Source organism: Punica granatum, chromosome 1 (genome assembly GCF_007655135.1).
Source record: "Punica granatum isolate Tunisia-2019 chromosome 1, ASM765513v2, whole genome shotgun sequence".
Lineage (NCBI taxonomy): Eukaryota > Viridiplantae > Streptophyta > Magnoliopsida > Myrtales > Lythraceae > Punica > Punica granatum.
This window is the reverse complement of record NC_045127.1, coordinates 3,076,834-3,088,600: the sequence shown is the minus strand read 5'-3', so window position 1 is coordinate 3,088,600 and position 11,767 is coordinate 3,076,834. Positions and strand designations below refer to the sequence as shown.

The 11,767-nt window shown below is 37.0% G+C and overlaps 2 protein-coding genes across 2 annotated transcripts; one reads left to right on the top strand and one right to left on the bottom strand.

Annotated features, from left to right (window-relative positions):
- Positions 1–884: 884 nt before the first annotated feature.
- LOC116209229 (iron-sulfur protein NUBPL) lies at positions 885–4,285 on the top strand. Its single transcript, XM_031542852.1, has 8 exons — positions 885–1,039; positions 1,126–1,240; positions 1,397–1,519; positions 1,941–2,038; positions 2,719–2,845; positions 3,061–3,146; positions 3,549–3,674; positions 3,791–4,285. The coding sequence occupies exons 1-8, from the start codon at positions 1,013–1,015 to the stop codon at positions 3,959–3,961; spliced, it is 873 nt and encodes a 290-aa protein (XP_031398712.1). The 5' UTR covers positions 885–1,012; the 3' UTR covers positions 3,962–4,285.
- Positions 4,286–9,563: 5,278 nt separating this feature from the next.
- On the bottom strand, positions 9,564–10,808 carry LOC116192360 (LOB domain-containing protein 29-like). Its single transcript, XM_031520896.1, has 2 exons — positions 10,480–10,808; positions 9,564–10,376 (listed from the first exon to the last, which is right to left on the bottom strand). Exons 1-2 carry the CDS (start codon positions 10,756–10,758, stop codon positions 9,966–9,968), a joined length of 690 nt encoding a protein of 229 aa, XP_031376756.1. The 5' UTR covers positions 10,759–10,808; the 3' UTR covers positions 9,564–9,965.
- Positions 10,809–11,767: the final 959 nt, after the last annotated feature.

Here is an 11,767-nt window from a genome sequence, read left to right as displayed (position 1 = left end):
ATATATATATATATATATATATATGTTGCAGTGGACCTTCCCGAATAGTGTTTGAAGTCGGCAGTTCCATTCAAAATGACTTAAGACAAATATATATATGACTAATATAATAAATTAAAATTATAATAATTAATAAAAGAATGCTGATAATTTTAAACCGAATATCAAACTTAATATCTTTTGATTACTAGGCGATGTCTCACCATGTTATATTTTCTTTTTTCTAAATAAATAATAATATAATATAAGGTTCGAAACTCATTTGAAAACACCTCGTCACTAATCTTGGTCTATAAACTGTTGATGATCATTGATTTTTTTTTTCCCAAACAGGATCACTGATTTCACTAAAGAGAAAAAAAAGGAAGACAATTACTGGTGGATCTTTCCAATCATTGGGGGGATTTGGTGCAAAACTACTCCCATTTAATTTCAAAATAAAAATTTTACTTCATTCCACACCAACTTACTTCTCCCTTTACTTTTTTATTTTTTTCTCTAATTTAATAATAAATTCTCTCATATTTTTTCTTAATCATTATTACGATCAATTTTTTAATATTAAATTATTCAAACTATTCATACATTTTATTTTTTTAATTTTATAATAAATTTTCTCTCATACTTTTTCTAATAATTATTACAATTAATTCTTTAATAATGAATTCCTCTAACTATTTTTTCTCCAATTGGTGGGATGTACTCCGAAACTAAAGGCCCACTAAAACTGTCAGGCGCGTATTAGATTAAACATACAACTTTGTGGTGCAATCTGATACGGTGGGAACTATAGGGTGCCAATTCGACTAATATTGAATTTACGAGGTGCAAACTGCAACAAGAAAGTTGTAGGGTGCAAAATGGATCAATTTCAAAATTTTGGGGTGCAGAGAACAATTTTTCAAAATTTTGCCCGACACCGACGGGGCAATTGGAGGCCGGAGACGGAGATCGAGAGAGTACGAGAAAGGAAGAGGAGAGCGCCGGTCTCACCGCCTTTGCAAAAGAAGCCATGATAGGACTGCTCAGAGCTTCCTCCGTGAGTTTGTTCATCGCTTCAACTCGGCGGATTTTGTCCCTTTCCTGATCTTCCTTCACGAATTTATGTTGTCGTGTCGTGTGCAGAGAATCGGAGGAATCAGGGGTTTCTCCAGCAAAGGGGGTCTTCGGCTCGAAGGCGTGGAGGATATCATAGTCGTTGCCTCAGGCAAAGGCGGAGTCGGCAAGTCCACCACGGCAGGTACACTCTGCGTGATTTTATGAAGCTTTACCCTGACAAATTCTTGGTAGAATAGTATCTGTGGAGCAAATGCTAGGAAAGTTTAGTTCTTTGTGAGCATTTGAATAGCTTCTGCATTTGTCGATGTGATACGAAGCTATGCTGTTGCGATTGCAGTTAATTTGGCTGTTGCACTCGCGAAGAGGTGTCAGCTGAAGGTTGGTTTGCTCGATGCCGACATATATGGTCCATCGGTTCCCACCATGATGAAGATTCATGATAAGCCGGAAGTGACTGAAGGTACGGTGCGTTACATGCTGCAATTCCTTTTACGATGTGGTTGGTGATTCGGAGATCATATGGTAGTTGGGCACCGTGGCCTATTGTTTCGTTACTCACTTGCTTATTTTAAAGTTATTAAGTTCGAATTTGATTGAACTGTGTTTATTGGGTTTAGTATAATATTTGTTCTTAGTTTCTGATGGAAAAAGAAAAGAAAATGATGAGAAAAATTTGTTTCTATAGCCAACTATGTGATGATATAACTTGTTACGTTACTTTGTATTAAATGTATTAGCTTGCACAATAATTTACTTTCTAAATGCTTTGTTGTATCAATGCCGACTGGTATCACATGTTTATTGGCACAATGACCTGTCATCTACTTCATACTGTTTCTCTCTTTTCTTATTCTATATCTCTAGTTCTCGCTGTTAATTAGATAAGAAGATGGTGCCCATTGAGATGTATGGAGTTAAGTGCATATCTATGGGGTTCCTGGTGGAGAAAGATGCACCCATAGTGTGGAGGGGTCCCATGGTAAGTCTCACTTGACTTGATATCATGTCAGCAGTTTTTGTTATTCAATATAATATCACTTAGGTTCCGTGTGGTACACTGGAATGGAAAGGAATGGAATGAATATCTCATGCATTCACTCCATTTTCTCTCTTTAATGAGTTGGAAAGAGCATTCCACTTTGATAGGTTTTTCCTCAAATTTTGATGAAATGATCATTCCTTCATTAAACTCCAGCAATGCCCATTCCATCTTTCCAACTAATTTTCAATCAAGTATCATATATTTTCTTTTAGACTCATAGCTAAATGTATATATACACATCTTGGTAAATAAGTTCATCTTTTTAATCATACTCCTTTAAATGTTCAGTTGAACACAAAACAAGAGCATTATATTTCTCTCTATGGAACTCAATCCCATTCAGGTCCATTCCATCCAGGTCCATTTCATTTAGATGTAGCAAACGTGACCCTAGTTCTATTTGTCCATGCTTTGCATGAAATGCATAATCATGCTCTGCTTGTTGGAGATAACTGGAATTACAGTGCATAATGATGTGCTATATCATGTATCATGTGTTGCCTTTTCGTGATCTGTCGATTTCTGAAGATATGAATCTTCTCAATGCCCTTTTAGGTCTGTTCATGTTGTGTGTGGCTTCAGTTTTCCAGTTACTTGAAACTAGATTTCTTTGGCAGGTAATGAATGCTCTTGAGAAATTGACAAGGGGGGTGGATTGGGGAAGTCTTGATGTTCTTGTGGTGGATATGCCCCCAGGTACTGGGGATGCTCAGATAAGCATGACACAGAGGCTACAGTTATCGGGTAATTGAAGAAGCATAAACATGTAGGTAAAACAGATTAGGGTTAGCATTCTTCTGTGTTTCGCCTTTCCAAACTGCCTGACACCTTTCTATCCACACGATCATCAAGAGAGTTCCTATATATAGATTTGAATTCCTTTTTCTCCAGCATTCCCATGCTTTGGGACTTGTCTGCTAGCAGTGGTGAAGTGAACTTATTTCCCCCTCTTGTTTTAGGTGCACTGATCGTCTCAACCCCTCAAGATGTTGCTTTAATTGACGCCCGAAGAGGTGCTAGGATGTTTTCCAAAGTTGAAGTTCCCGTAAGTTCCTAATAATTTTTGTTCTAATTTTCCTTGCTTCATCATGAGAAGACTGCTCTAGTACGTCGACTGAAATCTAATTAAATCTCTCTCTCATCCCATGGTCGTCCTGGTTATTCCAGCACTTACCATTACTATTCAGCAACAGTTATCCTTAAGAAGCAGGCTGAACTAGGAATTCCTTTGGATTTCACACTCAAGATTGTTTACCTGTATCATGTTTTATTGTGTGAACATTATTTAATTTATACAATTTGACTGCATTAATAGACTGATTTGTCAATGCGCATGAGACTTGATTGACTTCTATCACTTCTCCGATTTAGTTATGTGAGATATTATCTGAAATTGATTGTGCTCTTTAAAATCATTGAAATTCTAATGTCGTCCTTTTCCCTCTAGATCCTCGGTATTGTGGAGAACATGAGCTACTTTAGATGCCCGCATTGCAATCAAGATTCATTCATTTTTGGTAAAGGTGGAACTCGTAAGACAGCAACTGAGATGGATATCGATTTAATTGGTGAGGTATGTTGGCCAGCTGAGATTTTCCTACGCAGAATTCATCTGTAGGGCACAGGCGGAATTTTCCTTTGTTCGTAAACGGCAATAAGATTTCAGTTTATGTTGTCTACTTTTTTCAGATACCGTTAGAAGGAAGAATCAGAGAGGGTTCCGATGAGGGAATCCCTATCGTGATATCATCTCCTGATTCGATCGTTGCTGAAGCATATGGTGATGTAGCTCTTAAAGTAGTGAGCAAACTAAAAGAATTGGCATCACGGAAACAACACCATGCAGAATTCCATCTGTGATCTGTTGCAGATTTTTGCTTAGGTTTTACTAGCAGTTCTTGCTCTTGGTTTTTGAATTTCTGCTCTGGGAGTGCTGAGAGGTTAATCGTATGTCAGAGGATCTTGTTTGCAGGTTCGTTCACGAACTTAGTTTTGAGAAAGCTGACCCGAGGCTGTTAACTACTCATGTCTTCAGATTTGTTTGGTCATCTCGACAGTAGAAGAGCTTCTGTGCATATGCCGTTTCATTTTCTTGATCGGTGTCAGGTGATATCGTGTTTGTCGAGCTGTCGCCGATGTCCAGTGTTTCTTAGAAAGCAAAAATGGCGACGTAGAAATTGGCTCTGGGTGGTTGTGGTGTTTCCACCTTTGCTATCTTGCAATTCAACAATAGTTGGAGGAAATCTACCTCAAAAAGCTTCGGCTACGATGAAAACATCGGAGCCAAAACATCTCAAAGTCAATATTTCCAGCTGTATCTTTTTGCTACGTACGACATTATGGGACTTGTCAGAAAAGGCAAGAGGTTAGTTACTGACTTACCAAGTAGTCAATAACAAATCGAAATGTGCCTGTCCTTTTTTTTTTTATAATTTTGAAAACGGAAACCCACTTGGAAAATGAATAATCTCTTTGTACGCTTAAATGTAATCGGTAAAGGATGGCTTTGATTGAGGAATGAGGTTTGATGTGGAAGCATAAATCGGTGAAGGATGGTTTTGAACCAAGAAGTTTTCGGTTTAATATATGTTAATAGAATTTTTCGCGTTACTTTTTAAAATTTTTTTATTAGATCCATGAATTTTTTTAATAATTAAAGAAAAGGTGGCTTCGACCTTGGTGAGCAAATATCCAATTGATTCGACAATGGGAAGAGGACATATATAACAGAATTCCTTTAGCTTTTCGTCTTACATAGTTGACTATATATGATATTAAATCTTTTGGAAAAGTTCGATTACGGAGTTGGGGTCGACTTGTGAATTTGATGGTTCATATTGATTTTAGCTATTCTTATTCGCATAGTCAATAATTTCTCCCTGACTCTTCTTCCTTCCTTATCTAATAGAATCTTGGTTCGGTTCGAATTTGAATTGGTTGGCGTTTATTAAATTTTTGGATATTAAATGGTGTGCATAAAAGAAATAAAACCTTAGTTTGAGACCGGTGTTTTTATTAATTCAGTAAAATTCTTGTTCATAAATACAAAATTTAGCTTTAAGAAAATTCCAGAATTAAGCGTATATTGCCTATTGGTTCCACTTTTTTTTTGTGCTCATCTTCTCTTCTTTCCTCAAGTTTTTTTTTAATCCTATTATATTGTTATCATATTTAATAATGTATTTGTTAATTTCATATTCAAACATAAGCTTTTCTTCTGTGAGATGCATGCACCTTTTGTCAGAGTGGGAAGCAAAAGTTATATACTTTGCTTGAGAATAGAGAGAAAAATCACGTGATGAGCTAGGTTGTTCCATTTAACGACCTAATATATGTGTCTTTGTTCCCTTTATGTCTTTCCTAACAGAATGGTCGATGTATCCCAGCCCATTTTACCCCAATATTTTTGCTAAGAATCGATCGACAGGTGGTTGTAATGCTGAGACTATACACACCAAATTTTAAAGATACATCTAGTAGTCGACAGGCTTATTATAAATATATGTGTACATACATATATAGAAGACGTGTATCTTTTATTAAATTTATATTGGACTTATACGGATTTGGGCCTATATCCACTTAAAAGTTCAAGTTGATAAGTGGTGGTATTCAAGTCTCATATAAACCAATGTATTTTGATTCATCTTGTCAATGTGGGATTAATATCCTTAACACCCGCCTTCACGTGCAATGTGTGGTCTATTTCTGTCTACATGTTGTCACGTGCCCTTAAACATCCGCCCTCAACAATTGATCTCGAGCCGAGCTCTTCTTCCGTGCTCGGACGAGGGGAGATTAACATGAGGAGCACTTTGGCTGCACTCGACATATTGAGCCTGGCGTGGTGTGGGTGCGCACACGCACGTAGGCACTTATACCCGTAACTTGTACTCTGATACCATATTAAATTTTCATTGGACTTATACTGGTTTGGGCTCATATCCGCTTAAAAGCTCAAACTTCATAAGTGGTGGTACCTAAGTCTCATATAAATCAATGTATTTTGATTCATTTTTTCTATGTGTGATTAATATTCTCAGCATTTTTTGAGAATTAGAATCCATGCAAAAAAACTTGAATAGAAAATCATAAGTTAAAGAAATTGAATTCATCATATTATTAATTTGAGATTTTGGATTGAAAATTAGTCTATTCATTTATAAGTCCAGTATAACTTTTACATAGTATTAGGGAGGATACGCGTTCGTCTGTGGTCGAGGCAAGTGGAAATTTTGCACTATCCTTAATTAGCTACGTGGGAAAAGGAAATATGCAGGGTGGTGTGGAAAGTGGACTCTCGTAAATATATCCCATGTCATGTGACGATCGAGTGATAATCTGCAGGCTAATATTCTCTCCCCCCTTCTCTCTCTCAACTCCCAACCCTAAAAGAACCCCTGTATGTGTACACACACACACACACTTATATATGGACTGAATTGTGTGTGTGTGTGTATGTACTGCTTTTGAAGGGATCCGAGGAGAAGATAGTGCAGTTCATTAGGAAACCTGTCTCTCTTATCTCACTACCTCCTACCTCTCTGTGTGCAGTAACCGTTACCAGTTGAGGGGAATGTCGTCTGGCTCGAGATGATCCGTGTCTAGCGCTGTATTGGTTTAGTTTCATTCATGGATGATTTCGGACCAGGCTTCATTCCCCTCAACTCGAAAATAAGATTTACCATGCATCGATGTGGCACTGAAACACACGCATATTGACTCTTTGGCAGCCTACGCTCCACATATCAGATCGAGAACTTGAAAGGTGAGGCCTAGGTGTGTAATAATCGTAAGTTCTCCATCCATCGGCTCACGTGCTAAATGATTACTCTTCTCTTGTTGGTCTCAGTCTCTAATCAATTTCTAATTAATCATTTTTCTAATCTGTTCATTTCTTTGGTTTTATGATATGGTAGTAGCACTTGGACAGTTCTGTCGATCGTACGATGCCTCTAATTCCTAGCAATGATTGAATCAAAAGGGCATATGCAGCTAGACGAGATGCTTTGCTTTCTAGGCAGCTCGATGGAGTGAGAAGTTATGTCATATAGTCCCGGAAGAAGCACGATTTGATCAGGACAACAATAGAGAGGTTATTTTTCCTCGCATAATTAGACATTATCGATGTATATGTGTGTCCATTGGAGAGTCGATTGTGTTGGTCTCTCCTTCTCGTCGGGATCTCGGTAGCGAGAGCCGATCATCCTCATCATCTTTTATTGCATATTAAATGTATGGCCTGGCAATAATTGACAGCTCAAGCTGTCAATGCAGCAATCGACCAAATCAATGGTTCGCCGGTCGTTGCATTCGAACGGAGAAACGGCCCCCGTGTTCTTCAGCCTACTAAAGTAATTGCTACAGCGCAAATATCGACTAATTAATCCAAACTAAGAACAAACGGTCGGCTCTGACTCAGATACTTTATATCATACATGGACTGATGAGGACATCAATACGAATCATGGTGTTTATATATTTCTATCTTGTGTTTGGCGAGATTAATCGCATTGGATAAGAGAACATCTCACTAAATGGTAAAATTTGTAGCGACGATTTCTGCCTAGGCAGGATGTGATGTGATAATATTGATATGGGCATTTTAGTGAGGAACTTTGTGGTGGGTGGGCTGAGATCGGCCATGATTGATATGCTCCGATGTCGGGTGGGCCGCCAAACCAATATCCATATGCATGGCCGAAAATGATGCTCAGTGATCCATGAATATATATACATGATCGATGGCCTGCTTTAATTATAAGCTGTTTAATTTTGTCAAATTAATTGGGTCTCATGCTGATGGGTGCATTGGTCTTTTAATCCATGCAATGGTCAATGTCCAGTGACCCCGTATAACACTTACATCAACCATCCCAGTCCCCATTTTGTGGGGGTGCTTTAATTCTCTCTGCCTTTTTTGAACTTTCATCTCTCGATGAAATAAATGATTAGGACGGACACGACTTGCCAACTTTTGTGATGAATGAATCGCAGTTTCACAAAAATACGTCGTCTTTTCATCCTTCAATTTCAAGAAAGCAGTTACGACTTAATTGCATTCAACATGCATGTTACGTGTGGCTAATCATCCTACCATGCATGCATACTTCGTATAGCTAGTCAGAAACCTTGTAGACCAAAATGCTCGTGTGGCTTGACCGATCAATTCACGCTACTTTGGAATATTATCTTTTGTTTTCTATCTTCTTTGAGCTCTCCAACTTGAAATGTTTTCCTCCTTAATTTCTTTAACTTTGCATTCATTTATCAGCACATGTATATCTATCTACCACCAAAGGGGCTATCAAATTTTCGAAAGGGTTGCTTCCTTTATGAGTTTCTTAATTTCTATTTTATTTTATTCTTTTCTGGTGCAAAAGATGTAGAATAAACAACGCTATTTTTCTCTAACCAAAAGCGATATATAACATTGTGTGCATGGTGAGTGGTTTTGAAGAATAGAAACCATTAGTCACTTCTCAGGAGATTAATTAAATCCTAACCCAAACTTACTCTGTGTACTGCAAAAATTCGGCACATTATTCCTAACCCAAGCAGATTAATGTGTTCAAATATCAAAATTTTGAGACAAACTAAACCTCTTCTTATTTTAACCAAACTTGCTGAAAAGAAATTACTTCGTCTTTCAAAATCTGTGTTCAGAAGGTGAAGAAGTCATCAAGCTTTGTGCAAACTGCACACCTAAAGTCCAACATCACGAATAACTTTACTTCATTCTTATAATTACATGATTTTCAGTGCCTATACATGAATGAATATGCACAAAAAAAACATGCAATATACATTTCTTATAATTTCTAATATCTTCTCTTTTGAACTTTAATTGTTCATTTGGTTTTCTTGCAGTATTCAAGCAATGAGAAATACTACTCGAAGAGAGGCTGAACTTGCTGTTGCACATCTACTTGCATCTTTTTTCACATGTGGAGAGGAAGAAGATATATATGTAAACAAATACATAAGCCACATGAAGAATGACCATATATAAAGTTTTAGCCGGACTAGGCAAAGTATGTTCAAGTTGTTTTTTTCATCTAAACCCCAAACCAATGCAAATGGATCATGACTCATACTATATGTATGCTCATAACTAAGAAACTTTTCGAGATATCATATATATATATATATATATATATATATATATTTATCCTGTTGGACCTATGAATATGCAACTATGAGGAGGAGAATTATATCTGATGCAGAATCAGATATCAAAATATCATATAAATGGAACTATTGGAAGAAAGTGAGAGGCATACATAGGTAGGTTTAATCAAAACAAAGAAGAAGAATGCTGAAAGAAGAAAGAATCTTAGGAGAAAGTTCTTTTTTCAATTTCAAATTATGACAGTTGACACTAATGAAAATTGATCTCCTGCAGGGTCTAATCTAATGAAAGGGAAAGTGCATATCAAGAAAAAGGCACATACCATCCTCCTAGCTAGCTAAGGTCTATATATTACTGCTTTTATGATCAGGTGATGATCAAGAAATTTAACTAGGTCCTCTGACTAGATATCATATATATATATATAGGTATCCTCACCAAAGAAATCTAGCCCAAAATTAAACAAGAAAAAAGAAATTACATTTAATTATTTCTTCCACATTTTTTGTTTATATATGCGATGATAATTCTAGATCAATAGATAAAAAAAAAAATTAGAGAAGGGCCTTCAAATTACCACTCTCTAGGGTTTCCTTGTTGATGAAAATTTCTAGGGTTTCTTCCTCTGTCTCACATCTATATCATTCAAAGGTGGACCCATCAATATGCAAATTAATCTAACCATCTCTCACTGAGTTCTTGAGCTTGATCATATATATAGATAATTCTTCATCACCACTGTCGAGCATAATCGAAAGCAACTGACTCAAACTCATCGGTGGCATCCTGGAAGCTCCATTGCCCATTTCCAGCTTGCACGTCAGAGCTTCTGTGGGAGGCATCCTCGAAGCTCCCGAAAGAGGAGTTATCCTCTCTGAGGAGGGACACGTTGTTCTTGTAATCGCCCATGGAATTCGAACTCGAGTCCATGGAGAAGCTCCCGTGGTAATTAGTTGCGTTACTGATGTCATTGAAACCAAATTGAGGCAAACTTGAAGAATTGCTGAGCTGTGACCAGCTCTGCATGTCAAGAAGCTGTTGGGCTGTTGGGATTCGTTCAGCGCCAGTGTTTGCTCTCATGGCGGAGAGCCCTTGAGCGGCTTGTTCCTTGAGAGAAGCTAGTTGAGCTTGCAAATTGAAGACCTAAATACCATGCACAAAATTAATGTGCTATCCACCATATTTACAATATAAAAGAAAATTAATCTAGGGTTTTGAATTTTGATGACCATCGACAACTCATTACCTGTTGCTGGAGAGCAAAGATGTGCGAGACGCAACCGTAGATCGGGTCCTGGAGTCTGGCCTGGGCCTCGTAAGAGATCGTGACTGCAGCCTCGCACCGATCACCAACGGGCAGGTTGGAAAGGAGCTTCGAGATGTTGCTCGCACCGAAAACCTTGTGGATCGCAGCGAAGTGAGCCGCTCCTTGTTCATGGCAGAAATACGGTGCAAAAACACAGCCTCTCACACATTTCCTCCTCAAGAACTTGCAGGCACCACAAGGAGACCCAGAGCTTGTCATGTTAGTGTTTTCTTGGATTAATTTCCTTGTCTTTTTTTTTTGTTGATAAAATTTCTTGTTCACAGTTACAATTTCCTCTTGGAGAAGAATTAGGGAGATGACAATTGTTTATAAACACTTGAGGGGAAGGAGGCCGACTATGGTATAATGAATTTTTAATTAAATTTTGTCTCCTTAATGGGCAGCAAATTTCATTATTTCTTGCTTTAAACAAATATATCAAAAAAACCCACTTATAATTAATTTCGGTCCTAAATTTTTATACCCTTCATTTGATATATTCATTACACATCCCTATACGACAAAAGAAGCTAACATGAACCGAACCCAATTAATTTTGCCATTTTGCCTGATGATTGATTGCATTGAATGCCTCAAAAGGAGAACAAAATAATAATCAAGATAAATAATCCCATGTGTGTTTTTCCCTTCTAAATTCACAGAACTTAAACTACCGTGTTGCAGAGGTAATTTAAATGCGATATATGGAATAAGACAACCATTATGTGTGTCTTATACGGCTGAAAGGGGTAAAAAGTTTATCTTAAAAATTATCTCGTACATTGAACTTAATTATTAAATAAGCTCGCATGTTTAAGGGAATTTACTCAAGGCCTTACGCAGCTTCATTTCTGAAATATTTCCCTTCTATGCACTTTTATTAGCTCTATATGATTTCGTAATATATATATATATATATTGAATATCTAATCACTCAAATTACACGTTCTAAATGTTTAAATTATGCCAACTATAAATGCTCGATGTTTAACAATTTGACTTTTGTGTACCTTAACTGATGAGATTCATTTAATAGTGATTAGAAATTTTGAGCATGTTAAGGCATATATGTTAAATGTGAAATTATAATAATATGTATCAATTAGTTTGAGAGAATATATGTGTGTATATTAAAGCTACCGCAGTCGCAGACAATGTGGTTTTCTTATTCAGTGCTTGATACTAATCACTTGGGAGAATATATATATCGACTTGGATTCAATAAATT